This window comes from Leuciscus leuciscus (assembly GCF_965113295.1).
Source record: "Leuciscus leuciscus genome assembly, chromosome: 1".
Classification (NCBI taxonomy): domain Eukaryota; kingdom Metazoa; phylum Chordata; class Actinopteri; order Cypriniformes; family Leuciscidae; genus Leuciscus; species Leuciscus leuciscus.
The window spans coordinates 13,281,557-13,301,443 of NC_138725.1; the positions used below are offsets into that span (position 1 = coordinate 13,281,557).

The window sequence follows — 19,887 nt, forward strand, 5'->3', positions numbered from 1 at the left end:
ACCTTGAGGACAGTTAGGATAGGGTCTTCTACTGTAACCGAAGGCATTAGAAGTCTCAGTGCCTCAACACCCCAAGACAAAAAGACTCAAGGTAAGATGTGAATGGTGTTACAAAATTATCTCAGCAATATCACAGGGCAGATTCAATGGACAGACTTAGTGTCCTTCGAAATAAATAAAATATGTTCCTACTAATCAGACCTCTTTTCACTTCCAGAAATGGATTTTAAATTCTAAAATTTAAATTAAGAAATATATAATATATAAATGGGATAACAGGGAGCTTCATTGACTGGCCACTTTTTCAGGTTGCTTCTACAATCCCAACCCAGCTTTGACATGAATTACACAATTGCAAACTGGCAGATTTTTTTTTGTTTATTTATCGTCATCATATGTTCACTTTTTGAATGTGGCCAGTATCAGATTCCAGAGAAAAAAGGAGATTTAGATGTTGATGTTTTAGTGAAAATAATAAAGCGTGTGGTCACCATTATTGTGATCAATATTTTCTTTAGTTGGGCTCTTACATTGTTTTGTTTTTTTCTTGCTGCTGTAACTGTGTGTTTATAAAACACATTTATTATGGCAAGAAAAAGCCAAGGTGAATGAAACCCTAAACCAAATTTTCTGAGATTTTAACAGAGGTATGTGTGTTGAACACCATTGAAGTCAATGTTAGCATCTGTTAGATTTAATAGTAGGGGGAAAATGGTTAAATTGTATTTATTTTTCCGCTATTTTCATCTTCCGGGTTTAAAATCTTCATCGTGTCCACGTCACAGGCTATGACGTGGCAAAGCACTATAGAGACAGAGCGTATTTAGGACATCCACTTTTATGTCCGCTTGTTTTTTGGGGTCGACAGCTTATGAAAACTTATTTCTGGGGTTCTTAGCTTGTTTGCTGTACACCTTGTCACACAGCAGCTTTTAGGCATTATTCTGTCTTTTGTTAGAAGCAAGAAATGACAAGGAGGCAGCCTCTCGCAATGCAAAGTCAATGGAGACGGTTGGACTGTTTTCCCCCCGGGTGGGCTTCAGATTATGACGCGTTGCGCTCTGTCTCTATAGTACTTTGATGACTCATCGGTGTCTCGTTATTATTCATGTACTGAGTTTTCTTATCCAATGAGAAGACACTTGCTCTTAATTATTCATGACACCACGTGGAACTTTCCAATGAGAGACATGTCAAACTGTGATATCGCGTAGTAGATGAGAGAGCAATGATGGGACGCGCGTTTGTTTTCGTGGTGCAAAAGTTCCAGTGCATCTTTCCCCGCGATGCTGCCAGGGCTAGACTCCGGCCATCAACCACGGACACATCTAAACTATGTGTGTGTAGCAACCATTCAACTGGAGAATGGTGGACTTCGGCCTTGTACAGCAATGCAGGTTGCGTCTAGTTATGCGGTCCCGAGGACTTTTCTATCGCTTCAGAGGTGTGTGTGTGTGTGTGTGTGTGTGTGTGTGTGTGTGTGTGTGTGTGTGTCTAAAATGTAACCCTGACTGTTTTACTTGCCTTTTGTTAAATAATCACTCGTTATTAAAATGTAGATATTTCGATAATACCTCAATTGTATGGAACATATGCTTAATTTGTGAAAATTTCTATGTCACTGTCCATCTTTATTATGTGGGTTTAGGGAGCGTGTAGATCTAGGCTATGTACGGAACGTTTGTTTTTTTTAAGCGGAAAATTGATCATTTTCAAATATATGCATTTATAGAGTATATAGAAATAATTTATATGTTTTAAATATAATTATGATTACTGTAGGCTAATATATGTAGCAGGGCATTCAGTTACTTTTGAAAGGACAAAAATAAGGTGTCAGTGTATTTCATTAGACTTTAACGTTGCCAGCTTTAAAAAAAAAATCTAGCATTTCCTCACGTGTTACCACTGATTTTTAGTGACAGTCGATATGCATGGGCCACTGGCGATGACAGCATGACTTGGACTTAGAACTCAACAATTGTGACAATCAAAAGTTTCATGTCGCAATGCATTCTGGGTTCCAGGATAGTATAAAACTCCCAACATGCTGAAAACCATATCACTGGATCCTCTTAGTTTCGGGCTTCCTTTGCAACAAATTATGTACTTTGTTAAACTGTTCCAAAGACCACAAACTCACATAAAAAGCCAAGAGTCACACTGCCCAACTAAAGGAACACCGATCACCTTAATGGTGACCAAACATTTTCAATACAACATCAATACCTAAACCTCTGTTAATTCTCAATAAGATCTTCTGTAGACGTCTGGCAGAAATAAAGTCAGTCTGGTTAGTAATAAGTGAAGCTGGTAATGCTGTTTGTGGAGTTGTTTAATCCTCCTCTGCTGAGATCTTCACAGATTTAATGTCTTTATCTTCAGTTGATTTCATCTAAGGCTGTGTCTGAACTTAGTTTGAACTTGCAGCGCTGCAAATGCTCTCTCAGAGGAAGCTTTGCCTTTAAAAAGATAATAAAATATTTAGACTCAGATCAATATTTTGTGTCTAATTATTTACTTATGTGGCAAGTAGCCGTGTAGTAAGATAACATCCGGCTGGATGTACATTATCCCTTACATATATGTTATCAATAGTATATGTTTATTTTCTTTTTTTCTTTATTGTGGCCATGGCATCAGAGATTGAAGTGAAAGCCCTAGGAAGACCTCTGTTTCTTGGTACGCTTTACGACTGCCGTGAAGATTCCTTTATTCCAGGTGGTGTATCTACCTAAATCATTATTATTTTTCTTTTCATTAAATGCTGAATCACCAATTACCAGTCCTGGTGTAACAACACTATTAAACCTGCATTCTAAGTGTTAAAGCCACCTCTGATTTCAGGTGTTACTCTGTGGGATATGAAATCACTAAGTGAAAATTTGGAAAGTCGTCCACAACCCTACACAGCTTCAACGTTCAGTAGCTCTGACTCTCTCTCAAGTAAATTCGAACTCCTGGATGTAAGCGCTTCCCTGAAGGCCAGTTTCTTGGCAGGGCTGGTTAAAGTGGATGGATCTGCCAAGTACCTGCATGACACCAAATCCTCAAAACATCAGTCCAGAGTTACATTGTATTACAGTGAAACCACAAGATATGAACATCTCACTATGTCCCAGCTGGGCCGGTTCACCTACCCTCAGGTGTTTGACCAGAAAACTGCAACTCATGTGGTCACTGCTGTGCTGTATGGAGCTCAGGCATGCATGGTGTTTGATCGGAAGTTTTCAGATGAGGAAAAAAGCCAGGACATTGAGGGACACCTGGAAGTCATGGTCAGTAATTTAGAATATTCCATTAAGGGAGAAGGATCTGGTAATTTGACAGATGCTGAAAAGAAATTCGCTGAAAAGATCACCTGGACATTTCACGGTGACATCAATCTTAAGCAGAACCCCACCACATACGTGGAAGCCATACATATATGCAAGGATCTCCCTAATCTAATGGAGGAGAAGAATGCAGTTCCAATAAAAGTCTGGCTCTATCCTCTTCATCTATTGAACAATAAATCAGCTCAGCTGGAGAGAGAAATCAGTATGAGTCTGGTTTCCGATACTGCAGATATAATTGAGAAGCTGGAAGAGGCAGAGATGGCATGCAATGACCTGATCAAAAGAACAGTGGTCAATACTTTCACTGACTTCAAAGAGAGGCTGCAATTATTTCAGGAATTACTTAGCGAATACAAGACAAAGCTCCTGCAAGAATTACGCAGTGTCTTGCCTACTATTCGAGGAGGAAAGATGGAGGAGAAGTCTCTGGAGGAATTCCTGAATAAGCATAGGGGCTCCCCATTCAATGACGATAAAATTATCCAATGGTTACATGACGCAAAGTCTGAATTTGAACTCTTGAGTTTTGCCACCAAGTCACTGAAAGATATCAAAATTGAACACGCAAACTATCCTTTCAAAAACTTCTTTGATCCTTATATTGATGTAGTAGTGTGTTTCACTTTTACTTCTCTGAAGTATGAAGATCCATATCTTTCAACTCTAAAGGAGTTCCTGAAAAATGACAGGCATGAAGAGCTAGATGGGAGTACTACTCAGTGGTTCAATGATCACAAAGTCATTGTAAAGCTGATAAGGAACTTGCGTCAGTTCAAGACGTTCGTAAAGGCCAATAAAGATGAAAAGAGAATCAGCTTCATTTTTTCTGCAATTTCCAATCCCTCAATTGCAGGCTCCTCCATATATCTGTATGAAAAAGGGGAACTGACAGACAAACAGTTCCAGCCCATGCCCAAGCCGCCTCCACCAATAGTGAAGAATGTCTGGGCCCAAACTGTGTCCCTTAAACTGCAGACATCTTCATCTAGAGAGACAGTGCAGTACAGAGTGGAGTACAAGCAGGTGAAACCAGATTCTGAAGCTGAGGAACAATGGCTTTTTAAAGACACATATGATAAAGACACTACTCTGACTGGATTGGAGTCCGGAAAGCAGTACCTGATCCGCTGCAAGAGAGTTGGTAAAGCGGGATTGAGTGAAGCCAGTGATACTGTTAGCATTAACTCTTTCGGTAAGTGTCATCTAAACAGTTTTATAAACTGATGTGATTCTGAAACTTTTATGTTCACATGGCAGCTTCTATACAGTGCTGCTAATATATTCCCAGCAGGCACAGTACGTCAATGTGACGTCAGGAAGACATTGGACTCCAACTAATCCAACGTCAGTCAGACGTCATATTTTGGTTGAAAATGAAAGTGGTTGACAGGCTGACATCTAAGTCAGGTTGACATCTAAACCCAACGTTTGTTTGGCGTCAAGCTCCAACGTCAGACAAATGTTGAATTTTGGTTGGAATAAGCACTGCAAAAAAAAAGTGACATGCGTGGCATTAAATCTGTTAAGATCTCAGCAGAGGAGGATTAAACAACTCCACAAACAGCATTACCTTATTGCTAACCAGATTTACTTTATTTAATTTCAGGTTTAATGAAATCAATAGTTGTATTGTCAACTTGACCCTTGACTTTTTAGTATAACATTTTCTCTGGCTGCTATAATTGTGTGTTTATAAGGCACATTTGTTGTGGCAAAAGAGCCTAGAACCAGGTCAGATCAGGTGATGTAAATGCATAGTTTTTCTAGAGCATGTCTATAAACTTAAACAAAACTCAGCGAATACTATTCACACCCAACATAGCAACATTTTGACATCCCAGATTCGGCCAACATCTGGCACATGTGGAAAGATGATCTGGCCCACATGAAGCGTGGAATGACGGACAATAGTCTAGTATCCAGACCTACTAGTCCTGATCTCATGCTGCAGAAACACAGGGTTTGTGATGTGAATTTATTAATGGAATAACACAATTGTTAGATTATAAAAACCTCAGTGAATCAGTCTGTTTCATGATGATTATATAACCATCACCAGGTAACCATCATCACCTGATCTCATTTCACTTTAGCTTTTTTTGCTTCTGCAGATGTGTTTAACAAACACACTGTCACAGCGGCCAAACAAGACAAAAGATATGATAAGAGTTTCCAGCTAATGGAAACACTAATCACTGTTATGGTGATTTCAAATGAAACACAGAGTTAAACCTCTGCTAATTCTCAATAAGAACTTCTGTAGACGTCTGACAGAAATAAAGTCAGTCTGGTTAGTAATAAGTGAAGCTGGTAATGCTGTTTGTGGAGTTGTTTAATCCTCCTCTGCTGAGATCTTCACAGATTTAATGTCTTCTTTATATAACAATACAGTTAAGTCAACTTTATACTGTAAAACATGTATAACATGTAAAACTATGAATACAAACTTGAATAGTAAAGGCCATTTGGCCTTAGTTTTGTCTTCTTAATACAACATTACAAAAAAAGGATTGCACCTTCTGCAAATTACCCACCGGAGAACAAAAATAAATGAAATGAATATAAAATATCAAGCCAAACAGGTAGACAATGTATACAATTTATTTAAAAAAAAAAAAGTGTAGCTTTGAAAAGGGGAATGTTTTATTGCAAATATGCATTTTGTTAAATAGAAAAAGAACAGCATTTTGTTTTTCACTTAGGCTAGTTTAAGTATATTATCACGTTTTGTAGTATTATATTTTTTTGTTAATTGAAAATGTTCTATGCTCAATTACTTTGGTAGCCGATTATGTCTTCCCCAAAAGTACGAGTGGATTTGGAGAAGCAGGCTGGGGAGTTTCATTTTTTGTTGTTGTCTGTAACTATTTGGCAGACGTGACGTACAAACAAGGTCTCGCAAAGACTGCAATACAATATTTGTTCCTCCATCACGTCTCGGTGTATACAGTGAATGCATGCTGAAATTATTGTTGCGTGGCTACATAAAAGTTTAAGCATATGTGATGCATTGCCGCAATTGGTCTGACTGGCGCGTCAGAGAGACGAGGGTGCGTGTGTGTGCGTGTGTGTGTGTGTGTGTGTGTGTGTGTGTGTGTGTGTGTGTGTGTGTGTGTGTGTGTGTGAAGGGGTTCTTTTTTTTAGGCTATACTCTCTTGCAATTGAACGTGAATACGTTTACTACTTAAAAAACATCAAAGCTAAACATCATATCTAGTCAACCCGCATCACGACATCATTACAAATACAGTATGGGATTAAAATCAGTGAACATCAATGAATAGGCTTAGGCACGGGCGGAAATATTGGCGCTGGGTCAAAAAAAAATGCGGGGAACAGAATCGTTACCTTGTTAAGCGATCCCAAACTTTAGACATTCTCTGCCGTTTATGGACATCTTTACTCTCCGCCATCACGCCAACTAAATTCAAAATGTATCACGCGCTATGGTGTGCTTCCTGAACATTGAACAACGGTCCGTGTGAAACAATCAGATCCCTGCGGATATAGTGCGCATCATAGGAATTTAACGAGGCTTCGAAGCAGAGTTTTTGCCTCGAGGAATTTTTGTAATCGAGTTAATCGAGTAACTCAATGAATCGTTTCAGCCCTACTTGGCTGACATGTGGCATTGCTATGCCGAGGTGTAAAGTCCAGGTTCAGAAGGTAAAAGTCCTCCTCAGTATTTTGTTCCAATCACGTGGATTTGCTAATTCAGACAGGAGATAGAACTAATTAGTGAAATCAGCTGACTGAGTTTATGGGTGGAATAAACATATAGCAGGACTTTTACTCTTTGACCCCTGGATTACCCACCTCTGGGTGTGGGTAGTCTGCACCGATAAGAATAAGTGGTTGGACATTAGCGAAGGCTAGAACAGAACATAAGACACTTCAAGTGCAATAGTATCTTGATGTACAGTTCTAACAATTAGTGACTCAGTTACCCCATTGAGGCCCAAATAATCAGATGCTTGAGGTAGCAATATGGTACATTCTGATCCATCATCCAGGATGGCATAGGTTTGCAAGGATCAACCTTTATAATGGAGAAGTACTTCAACAACTTTCAGCAGTACCTTGCCTAAGATAGAATGTACGATTATCCTGGTCATGACAATTGACTTCATGAAGGATACCAAGATGTCGGCCTTTGCACTGTGGACAGGGTTTTTTCTAGTCACAGTCGACAGCTAGATGGTTAAGCCCGCATCTGCAACATTTTTTGTTCTCTCTAATCCATGCATCCTTCCAGGTGTCTTCTAGAGATCTAAAAGAGGGCACAGGCCAATGAAATGCTCTCTACTAGAACAATATGTGCATGAATACTTGAATACAATACAATATGTGCATGAAAGAAATCACTCACACCTTTAGACAACTTAGCATCTGTAATTCACACATCTGTGGATCGTGAGAGAAATCAGACCTGAAGCAAAGACTTTCTGGCTCAGACAGTGTTTCCCACTGAGCCTCTTGTGCTGCTCTTAATCACAGACATAAAATACAGATACTTTGACTATCCCAGCTAACAGTCTTTTGTTATAAGAGTTATTTATTTAGAGAATTTATTACTTTCTTCTCAAATAACATTCAAATTTGAAAAGTGAACAAAACTAGAGTAACAGCAGTTGTTTAATTGCAGTCATTTGTTTGTTACTTAAACATACATATTGATCTACTTTATCAATGCAGAAATGTTCTCCATAAACATCTGCAATTGCTGATAAAACACTTAATGAAAGTCAATGATCAAGAGCCCAACTAAAGCAAACACTGACCTCCATGATGGTGAGCTCAAACGATACATTTTCAACCAAACATCATCTAAACCTGTTAATTCGCAATAAGATCTTCTGTAGACGAGACAGAAATAAAGTCAGTCTGGTTAGTAATTAAGTGAAGCTGGTAATGCTGTTTGTGGAGTTGTTTAATCAGATCTTCAGAGAGTTCATGTATTTTATCTTCAGTTCATCTAACGCTGTGTCTGAATAAAGTTGTAGTTTGTGTTCTTATTACTCTTTCGAAAGATGATTGAAGGAATGTTTCAGGAACATCATACTAACCTTTAAATAACATTCTAGTAACATTAAGGAACCTGGACATTTTTATGTTCTTGTAATGTTACAAATCAACGTTCCTAGAATGTTAAATTTTAAATCAAATTTAAGTTGAAAGAACATTTGAGGAACATTATACCTTTTAAAACACGTTCCTCTAACATCAAGAAAACTGGACATTTTTTTTTACGTTTGCAGAACCAACACTGACTATTTCGTTCTTGTAACAAAAGTCTGTTTGCTGGGATTTGTGTCAGATGTCTACCAAAGTTCATATTGAGAATTAACAGAGGTTTAGATGTTGATATTTATGTTTCATTTGTTTCATTACAGTGTTTGCTTTAGTTGGGCTCTTGGTCCCTTTAATTCCTGTGTTATCTTTTCTTTAGCTGCTGTAACCATGTGTTTGTAAAACACAATTGTTGTGGCAAAGAAAGCCAAGATAAAATGAGATCAGGTGTTATCAACTCCTTTATGATGATGACAAAATCATGTAACTGCAGAATTGGCACTTATAGCTTTACAATTATCACTTATCTGAAAGTGGATTAAATGCATGTGCAGACAATGTTTTGAGTAAGTGTTTCATGGTCACACACAGACATCAAGATTTTCCATATGAATCACTTTATTTGAATGGACTTTGCTTTTCCAGTGTGTGATCGGTACATGATTGGAGCGTTTGGGCAGTTAACGAGCAGAACGCGCAGCGCAAACACGGAGCGGAAAATTGAGCAGAGAGAGCAGCAGCGCGCCGAAACACACACACACACACACACACACACACACGCACACAAACGGAACGGAGAGCACAGCGCACACACGGAGCGGAAAAGACCCGCTCATGAAAGCTGCGCGAGAATGAAACCTGATCGCCGAACACGGAGGGGCGGGACGGCATATTTTCAGCCTTTTCAGCCGCAACAGGAAATCATTAAAACGAGGCAAAAAAAAAAAAAAAAAAAAAAAGTGCTGCGTTAATTGCGTTATTTTTTTTAACGAGTTAAACACCTCAAATTAATCGCAAAGATTAACGCGGTAATTCCCCCAGCCCTAATATATATATATATAACAATATATATATATATATATATATATATATATATATATATATATATATATATATATATATATATATATATATATATATATATATATTGTTTGTTTAGGACTGAAAACTTCTGCTGTTGTGTAAATGTAACTTTTTTTTCCATCTTATTTCTTTTCACAGCAGAACCTGTGATTGTGGGTGGGAATGGTGGTGATGAATTCACATTTAAGTCCGCTTTCTACAACCAATTGTATAAGATCATCATTACTTACAATACGGTGAGGGTGGTTGAAGATTGTTTTCATTCTATTTTATCATATTTTATTCCTATATATAATCAAATTACTATCTTTTAGTTATTTTATTCACATGAAATAAATTTGTGCCACAGGAGGGTTGGTTTGGATCCTACGTGACATCACTGAACACAATCCAGGTGATTTTCCGGGATTATCAGATGATTCAAGTTGGTAGTGTAGCAGGAGAAAACAAAGAAGAATTTCTCTTTGAGGGCACTAATAAAATTGTCACTGCAACACTGTGGCCAAATAAGAGTTATAACAGATTTGGGGGTCTGGAAATTGTGGTTGAAAAAAATAACGGTAAAAAAGAAACAATGTCTATCAAATCTAATGAGCTGGGTGAACCTGTGTTTGTTAATGTTGGATCAGGAAGGTGTTATGGCATTAAAGGGAGAAGTGGAGATGAAATTGATGCTCTGGGTTTCTACTTCATTTAGCCTCCAGCTTTATACGTTTTTATTTGTAATTATAATCCAAATAACATCTGAATGTGTTACATCTGAACAGCAATCCTATACTCTGAGTAGGGCGATTTGGCAAAGGCTTTGTTTATTTTATGCTCAGCTTGTCAGTGCAGAACGGCTGATCGATGATACATGGTTCTCCATCTGAACATCAAGTCAAGTCAAGTCAAGTTTATTTGTATAGCGCTTTTCACAATACAGATTGTATCAAAGCAGCTTCACAGTATTAAATTAAAATAATACAACAAAGTTTGTTTCAAGAGGAATTTATTGATTGATAAAATATCCCCAACTGAGCAAGCCAAGAGGGCATCAGAGGGCGTCTCACACACACACACCACATATTCCTCTGAATGCCAGATGGCGTCTCATGCAGACACACCAAATATGCCCTGCTGCAGAAGTACAATAATGCGCATCATTCCAGGAAATCCATATCTGTAGCTGAATAAACAGAAGATTGAACCGCTTTGATTGATTTATTAAATGTTGTCTTTTGTTGAACATGAGGTTTATAAATGCTTCTCATGTTCAAATGCACATTATAAGTTACTCAAACTCGCAGTGCTTTTGGATGGAGCAGCGTTTACAGAGACATATATCAATGACAAGCTGCGCATAAAAAATAAAAGCCTTTGAGATTTCATAATCGCGATAAGCCAAATCGGTTTAAGTGCGATTACATGTAAATTGCCAAAAACCATGCAGCCCTAACTCTAAGCGTGTTTTTTTTTTGTTTTTTTAATAAATATATACTCTGATTTTATGTAAAAGTATCAGATTTAAATCAATCAGTAATATTTTATCATTCACACTGTTATAACATTTTTTGATTTTCAGGTAAATGGAACCATAAACAAATAATTCCATTTACAATTGATAAATTAATAAATAGAGACTGTATTTTGGGGGTTTCAGGGCGAACAATGTATAGTAGTTTATTCAGTTTAATTTGTCATTTATTTTTTCAATTACATTTATTGATTTTGATTTAGGCCTATATGTATTTGGATTTATTCAAAGCGACTTACAATTGAGGAAAACAGGAAGTGATTCATCGTAAAGAGGCAACTAAGCATGAGAGGACTCACAATACAAGGCTTCAGATGTTGCTTAATGTAGCATAAGGTGGAATAGATCAGGATTAAGGGAAAATTAAAGCATTTTTTTTATTTATTTTTTATGAGGTTAAGTGCTCATGGAAGAGAGTTTACAGTTTTCAGCTGTCTTTTGAATGTTGTCAGGGATTCTGCATTCCGGATGAGGGTGGGGAGAGCGTTCCACCAGCATGGAACCGTGAATGAGAATGTTCTGGAAAGTGATTTTGTGGCTCTCTGACCAATCGTAGGCTTCTGGTAGGGATGTAGACTTGTAGGAGTGAGTGCAAGTAGGAGGGAGCTGAGCCTGTGGTAGATCTGTACTTGATGTGAGCAGCGAGAGGTAGCCAGTGTAGAGAGATGAACAGAAGAGTGACGTGGGCCCTCTTGGGCTCGTTGAAGACAAGACGAGCTGCAGCATTCTGGATCATCTGTAGAGGTTTAGTTGCACATGATGGAAGTCCAGCCAGAAGAGCATTGCAGTAGTCAAGCCTAGTAATGACCAGGGCCTGGACGATAAGTTGTGTTGCATGCTCAGTTAGGAAAGGCCTGATCTTCCTGATGTTCCGAATTATGTCCTTAAAATGTCTGTTCTTTATCATTTATTCTGTTGTGAACCTTGTGGGAGTACAAAAAACAATCTTGATGTTCAATGACAATACAATGAATTTTTTCACATTGTTTTAATTGCAAGCTGCTCCTCACAAATGTTATTTTTTGTTCACAGTAACTATTTAAATTTGAATCAACTGACCAAGTATGTGTAACGGAGAAAAAATAAATGAATTATGAATTGTGCCAAAATGCCTGTTGTAGTTGTAAAGTAATTTCATTATGTTTATTGTTAATTTGTACTAAATGCATCTAAATGGAGGGGATTTGGGACACCTGCAGGCGATGAGAGTAAGATGTGAATGACGTCAGCCATTTTCTCGTCTGTTCCAGCCAAACTGTCAAGGTGAATGGCACTTTTGTGACTGAATGAGCAACAATTCATGTCTGTTTGGTGTTTTCTCATGTATCTCCAGCCTCTCCAGTAAACACGATACATGAATGAGCACAGCAAACTGCCTGTGTGTGGTCTTTTTCGGGAGAACTGAACACAAGAACCGGAATGGGTTACAAATGCAAAATTTACAAAGACTTTGTCACCGGTCCCAAACATATGCAATGCATTATAATAGTTGCAGATACATTGCTTAGCAGACAATGACACAACAAAAATGAAAATTACTAAATATAATAATTGTGCACTTAATTAAAAATTTTCACAAGAGAGAGAAATATGGATAACTTGAGTGTAGATGTCAGATGGTATTTAAAATGTTTATAGCTAAACAGCAAAATCCCTAGTGTTAAATTAACACTTCTCATTGTTTATATGAGTGCACAGTCAGAGTGTTATAAGCAACACTGAAGCAGAGTTAAAGTTAATGAGATAATTAAGTGATTAATTGTGTGATGATTGAGCATTATTGAAGACACCTGATGTTAACAAGCAGAATCACTGAAGGAGAAAATTAATTTTTTAAATGATCACCATTATGGTGATCTGTATTTAGTTTAGCTGGGCTCTTGACCCTTACTTTTTTAACTTATATATTGTTTGGCTGCTGTAATTCAGTTATGACAGCCAGATAAACAAAGAGAAAAGGTGATCTGATGGTGTTGGTTATGTTTTAACATAGCAGCACTGTCCTTGAAGAGCATGCCATTTTTAGCCTTTTCAATGAAATTTAAAAAAAAAAGAAAAATCTGAAAAAGTATTTCAGGTAGGCATACACAGACATCAAGAATTTGCGTATGAATCTCAACCTCTGAACATAAGCTCATTATTTATTCATGCAGCAATGCATGATGGGAGCCATGAATGAGTTTTGATTGGTGGCACCCAGAATGCACTGCAACATGCTTTATAATTGTCACCATTGTTGAGATTCACAGGCTGATTCTTGATCACTGTGTCTACAAAAAAAAAAAAAAAAAAAAAAATTGTATGTGAACAACTTTTAAGAAATTATTTGGATTACATTGTAAAAGTTACAAATATTATCTTTTCAAGGACAGTGCTGCTATAATTAATAAAGTAAATCTAACTAAGTAATTGGGCTCTATAGGAGTTCAGTGATTCAGGTTAAATGATTGTCAAGTAATGATTATTTTAAAACACAACCAACACCATCAGATGTGAAGATCTCAGCAGAGGAGGATTAAACAACTCCACAAACAATAGAAATATTACCGACAGACACTTGTTGCGTTTCCCTCACATCTCTGTATTATGAGTGGGGGAAGAGAACCGTGTGCCTGATAATAACTCTCCCTGCTCACCCCACCCCCTGCTGGAGTCTTTCAGTACTGCACCATAACAAACTACATGAACCAATGCAATAACCAATCATAACAATAACATTCTCTACACTTGCTTATACTAAAGGGACTATCCCCACAAAAAGAGCCTAAGCTTTCTTCTTTTAAAAATTTAAGGGAGTGATACATTTTATGCAAATCAAATAGCACAGACCACAACGAAAACGTTTCCAGGGGACCCCAATAAGTGACGAACCCGGCTGGGACATGCTTATTGCCTAAGCCACTAGATGACAAGCCTACAACCTTTAGCCAAAAAAAAAAAAAGCATAATGGCTAATGCTAACGCTCCTACACAGTGACTGAGAGCAGAGGCCGTGTTTTATGAATGGATGTCAATGGAGAAGAGGCTTCACTACACTGAATAAACCGCTTTTGTGAGGAAACACCTGATCATTTAAGTAATCGACAGCCTGTTCGCTAATCTTCAACATGTTTTACCATAAACAATACTTGTGTTGGGAACGATATGTAGATTTTACTAAGATAAAAAGGTTATAAAGGAAAGCAGAGTAGGTAATGTCACGACAGGCAGGACTCATTTACGGCATTTGTATTACTATGTACTATGTAATATTGAGTGATATTGTATATTGTCTAAAGAAATATACAGATGTTTTCTTTCTTTGGCTTTCAGGTTTTACCAGTTATGATAAACTGTCATTCAGTCATTAAATTGAATTGTAATGACTATTTTAACTGCATGTATGCATATGATATGACGCTGATATTATGCACTTTAATGAATAAAGACAAAATGATTAATTTAATTATAATTATTGTGTTATATTATATGTTGTTCAATTAAAATAAAACATGAAGTATTGTGTCAACTACAGTGTGCCTAATGATGATGATATAACGCTTTTTAATGAATGATGGTAAACATATAATTTTAATAAATTAAATATGTAGTAAATTACAATTACATTTTTAGTGTAATCTTAAATGTAGTTTTTTGCACCCTGCAGTGACAAGTACTTTAATAGAGATATTCACGCTTTTTTACGCAGTAAAGCACATTCCTCAAATGCAGTCCTACTGTACCTTTACTAGTGATAACACACCAAATATAGAACATTTATTCACAAGAGCAACACGCTAATAATCCACATGAAACTGATTAACACAAGCTGTAACTGACTGTAATAACGCTGACCTCACTGCCATTACATGATAGGCTGAGCTGCGTCACATGATCAACAAGTCTGGGACTTGTTCCCAATGCAAGATAACCCAAATATAAAAAAAAAAAAAAAAAAAATTAAAATAAAAAAAAGCCATTTCAAGATAAATAACTAGTGGGCAAATATCACAACGATTATTTAAAATTAATCGAGAGAGGCAAATATCGTTATTGCGATTAAAATGTGCTTATATATTTAAGATTACACTTTCATATTAACAAAAAGTCAGCGTCTATCTATCTTTCTAGTGAAAGATATAAACCAGTACTGATTACCAGGGCCCCAAGGGGAGAGAGGGCCTGCAATATATTTTATTTTACCTGCATATTTTCATTTCCTAATTAAATTTCATAATGAATGTCAGATGAAATGTAAAGTTAGTGTATTGGCGGAATAACTTGGTTGATTGACTGACTACATTTTGTATACAAAAAAAAGTAAAGACTATCTAAGGTCTCTCGGTCCCACCCCTTGCTAATGCGCCGAATGGTTTAGTCCATGTGCACCCATGTGTAGTTGAGCATCTGGTGGACCGCAAACTTCTGCTAGAAATGTCTTTCTCAAAGAAGGACAAATCAGGCCACCAAAAAAGAAAGGAAAGACAGGAGAAGGAAAGAAAGGAAAGGCAGGAGAAGGAAAGAAAACAAAATGAGGAGAAACAATTAACTGACTTCTTTTCAAAGAGCACAAACTGCAACACGAAATCTATAGTGCTAAACTGCTTGAATATCTCCGCGATCTATTTATCATTTCAATTAGATCGTTTTAATAAAAAAAAAACTTGACATTATCCTGGTTTTAAACTTTGAAACGCTCCAGATGGATCAGTGCGTACTAGGATACATGTGTTTGAGAGACGCGTGACTGTCACGAATGACCGTAGGCTAAGTTTCGCGGATGAGTTTCGTTTCGTGCTCGGTCTTTTTACTTTCGGTTTCGGTTTCCGTGTTTGCAGAACGACAAAATGGTCCTTGAACGCAAAATGGCAAAGAGTGCTGGTAAGGTTTGATTAACAACAAAATATGTGCATATGTAAAATATTAACATGTTAAACGTGTCTAGTATGAAATATCAGAATCAAATCTCTTCCTGCTTAAGCAATGATTTATTTATGAATTATGCATTTCAAGGAGCGTTTAAGAACGGAGAGTCCCACAGACTGATACACTCGCAGGTTTCATTAAAGTTCAACTTTTTAGCATAAATTGGAAGCAAACATAATGCATTGGCACTGATTGTTTTTGTAATATCCCAGCCACTTAAAAAAAAACAAAAAACACAAGTATTAAAATCATTGTTTGCCTCAAAAAAGGGCACGGAAATATATCAGGCCTTATTAATTTGATGAAATTTTCAGTAACATCTAATATGTTCATTATGATTCTGACAATAAATTTGCTCTTTTCTTCTTAAACATTCATTTAAAATAAGATCAAAATCATGCACTAAATTAACACTAATAAATAAATGCAAACACAAATAGGCACATATGAATAATAGAATATCAAGAGGTCTGCAGCTGTAAACAGATTTTGGGATATTTGTGTTATTTTCTGTCATGTTCTATTTTAATCCATCTGTGAAAAAGCTTGTTTTCTAATGTGCATAATGTTCACCAGATACGCTTAACAGTGTGTGTGTGTGTGTGTGTGTGTGTGTGTGTGTGTGTGTGTGTGTGTGTGTGTGTGTGTGTGTGTGTGCGTGAGTGTGTGTGTGTGTGTGTGTGGTAGGCAGAAGTAGTAGTCCAGATTTTCATCTCCTCAACAGTAAGTCCATTAAATGATTTGACTATTTACTTTGAAACATTTATCAGTTAGTTTACTGATGTTTTAGGATATTAAATGAGCATTTCAGTGTTGGTCAGTGTTTGATTTTTCTCTTCTCCTGTGAGGAATGTTTTAAAAAAAAATGTTTAGTTTTCTTTGTCTTGTATGTTAGTATGTGACATATGAGGACATAAATAAATGATTATGTTAGTGCATAAGTAAAATGCAGAAAAAGTTACATTGTTTTAATGCCCTAACTGATACTCCAAATTATGTTATAATGTAATTGATTATACAGTACCAGTTAAAAGTTTGGAAACGTTACTATTTTTTATGTTTTTGAAAGAAGTCTCTTATACTCATCAAGCCTGCAGTAAAAAAAAAAAAAAAAAAAAAAAAAAACAGTAATATATACTTCAAAATGTAATTTATTTTTGTGATGCAAAGCTGAATTTTCATCAGCAAGTACTCCAGTCTTTGGTGTCTTATGATCCTTCAGAAATCATTATAATATGCTGATTTATGATCAATGTTGGAAACAGTTATGCTGCTTAATATTTTTTTTATAACCTGAGATACTTTTTTCAGGATTATTTGATGAATAAAAAGTTAAAAAGAACTGTATTTATTTAGAATAGAAATCTTTTGTAACAATATACACTACCGTTCAAAAGTTTGGGAACAATAACTATTTTTTTTTTAAGAAATTAGTACTTTAATTCAACAAGGATGCGTTAAATTGATAAAAGGTGATGGTAACGATTTATATTGTTAGAAATGTTTTTATTTTGAATAAATGCTGTTTTTATGAATAAATGCTGTTAACGTTTTACTCATCAATGAATCCTGAAAAAAGTATTCCAAAAAAATATATTAAACAGCAAAACTGTTTCCATCATTGATAATAATTGAGTATCAAATTATCATATTAGAATGATTTCTGAAGGATCATAAGACACCAAAGACTGGAGTACTTGCTGATGAAAATTCAGCTTTGCATCACAAAAATAAATTACATTTTAAAATATATTAAAAAAGAGAACCATTATTTTAAATTGTAATAATATTTCATAATATTACTGTTTTTTTTTTTTTTTTTTTTTTTTTTTTTAACTGCAGGCTTGATGAGCATAAGAGACTTCTTTCAAAAACATTAAAAATAGTACTGTTTCCAAACTTTTGACTGGTACTGTATATAGCAAGTATTTAATGCTGTACAGTATGCAGGCTGAGTTCTAATATTTATCATAAATTACATTTTCTTATGCAAAAATATTTTAAGCTTCAGCACAACAGAGAACAACATGAAAACAAACATGATTACTAAAAAAAAAAAAAAAAAACAGTAAATAGAGATAAACAGAATGTGCATCAGTCACATTCATGTAAAGGAGAAAATGGATGAACTTATTATTAGTGATGCACTAGTGTGCAAAAGGCCCTCAATAAGTTAAACGTATAGTTAATTTGAAAGCGTTACTTACTATGTCCAGTAGATGGAAGTCCTGCTAAAGTTCACTGCAAGTTCTTCATCAGTCACACTCATATCCTCTTATACAACTGCCTTCCACTGAACCCATGACTGCAGACTTCTGTAAGCCATATCGTAATGACTGCTAGCAACCTGAAGTAAAACCTTTTCAACATCTTGAGGCAAATATAGTATATTACATCCAGGCTGAGTTATAACTTATATCCCTTTCAAACACACATGTTAGTCTCTGCTGAAAAAGACCAGAATGTGTATGTGTGAATTCTGTCTGGCAACGACTTATCTCATATCATACTCATATTCACATTACCTTTTACCCCTACTGTTTATTAACCTGTTCACTGGAACAATGAAGGACTAGCAGAAGGCAAATTACATCACCTCTGTATAAGGACATGCAAGGGACAAATATACTTGAAATTATATTATTACACAAGTTCAGTGTTTCCCAGCTGTTCCTGAAAGGAATGAAATACTGTGTCTCCATTTTTTGGAAAGATTTGTTATTAAATGTAATATTATTTTTATTTATTAGTAGGCAGAAACTCAGTTTTACTTGAACATGTTTGTGTATTTCTTCTTAGGATAACATACCTTCTGTGTAGATGCAATAACATTAAATAAGCTTAAAATTAGTATGCATTTCTCAAGAAAAATAATAAATAAAGTTAAATGTGCTTGACAATCACAAACAGGAACAAGGAACTAACTGAACTTATCTTCCTTTAAAGGGTAACTAAACCCTAAAATAACTTTTTTTGAGTTAATGATCTTTAAGACTGGGGCTTTACTAATGCTGCACATTTTTTGACATTTGGGTATAAAGTGTTTTAATTCTGCAATATATGGTGTAAAAACGTTTGAGTGCTGCCCTCTTTGGGTTGAACGGTGGCAACTGCAGTTGAATTTTCCTATTGGAAGTTGTGGTGCCCTGTGACGTAAGCAGACACTAGCTCACCACGCCCTTGCCTACAGAGAGACGTGGGTCTCAGGTGCAACCCCCACCCCACCCCACCCCACACACACACACACACACACACACGCACACACACCCCTTGTAAAGGAGTCAGTAAAGGAGTCAGTAAAGGAGTCAGTAAAGTTTCTTAAAAGTACTCCAAGTTTTTGTTGGTCTGGTTACAACCTGTAAAAACAATGTTAAATCATTCCCAGCTAACAGATTTTTTTGTTATGAGAACTTTCTCCAAATATATTCAGTGTTGGTTCTGGGAACTTAAAAAAAAGTCCAGTTTTCTTGACGTTTATTTTGATTAACAATTCAACATTCTAGAAACGTTCATTTGTAACATTCCAAGAACATAGAAATGTCCAGTTTCCTTCATGTTACTACAATGTTATTTAAGGTTAGTATGATGTTCCTGAAACATTCTTTCAATCATTCAAAAGAGAAATAAGAAGAAAAACTACAACTTTCTTCAGCCGCAGCCTTAGATGAAATAAAATGAAGATAAAAGAAGACATTAAATCTGTGAAGATCTCAGCAGAGGAGGATTAAACAACTCCACAAACAGCATTACCAGCTTCACTTATTACTAACCAAACAGAAGCTCTTATTGAGAATTAACTGAGGTTTAGATGTTGATATTTAGTTGAAAATGTTTAGTTTGAGGTCACCATTATGGTGATTAGTGTTTACTTTAGTTGGGCTCTTGGTCATTGACTTTAAGTTGATTCTTTTTCAGTAATTGCAGTTGTTTTCAGAATACATTTCTGCATTGATAAAGCAGATCAACATGGCTGTT

The 19,887-nt window shown here is 36.1% G+C and overlaps 3 protein-coding genes and 1 long non-coding RNA gene across 4 annotated transcripts in view; 3 read left to right on the forward strand and 1 right to left on the reverse strand.

Moving 5' to 3' along the window:
• LOC309503702 overlaps positions 1-14,442 on the reverse strand; it is a 49,384-nt gene extending 34,942 nt beyond the window's left edge. Inside the window, exon 1 of the long non-coding RNA XR_014207827.1 lies at positions 13,128-14,442. This is a non-coding gene — a long non-coding RNA (uncharacterized lncRNA). The remainder of the gene's footprint in view (positions 1-13,127) is intronic.
• The window catches only part of LOC309500022 (GTPase IMAP family member 8-like), a 127,974-nt gene that overhangs the window by 105,356 nt on the left and 2,731 nt on the right, over positions 1-19,887 (forward strand). The window lies entirely within an intron of this gene.
• On the forward strand, positions 32-12,379 carry LOC309498559 (neoverrucotoxin subunit beta-like). The gene is made up of 6 exons (XM_082169331.1): positions 32-91; positions 2,644-2,721; positions 2,848-4,530; positions 9,630-9,727; positions 9,841-10,370; positions 10,534-12,379. Exons 3-5 carry the CDS (start codon positions 2,865-2,867, stop codon positions 10,186-10,188), a joined length of 2,112 nt encoding a protein of 703 aa, XP_082025457.1. The 5' UTR covers positions 32-91; positions 2,644-2,721; positions 2,848-2,864; the 3' UTR covers positions 10,189-10,370; positions 10,534-12,379.
• The window catches only part of LOC309500584 (GTPase IMAP family member 8-like), a 69,318-nt gene continuing 66,042 nt past the window's right edge, over positions 16,612-19,887 (forward strand). Inside the window, exon 1 of the mRNA XM_082172223.1 lies at positions 16,612-16,635. The gene's annotated coding sequence lies outside the window, so the exon portion shown is untranslated. The remainder of the gene's footprint in view (positions 16,636-19,887) is intronic.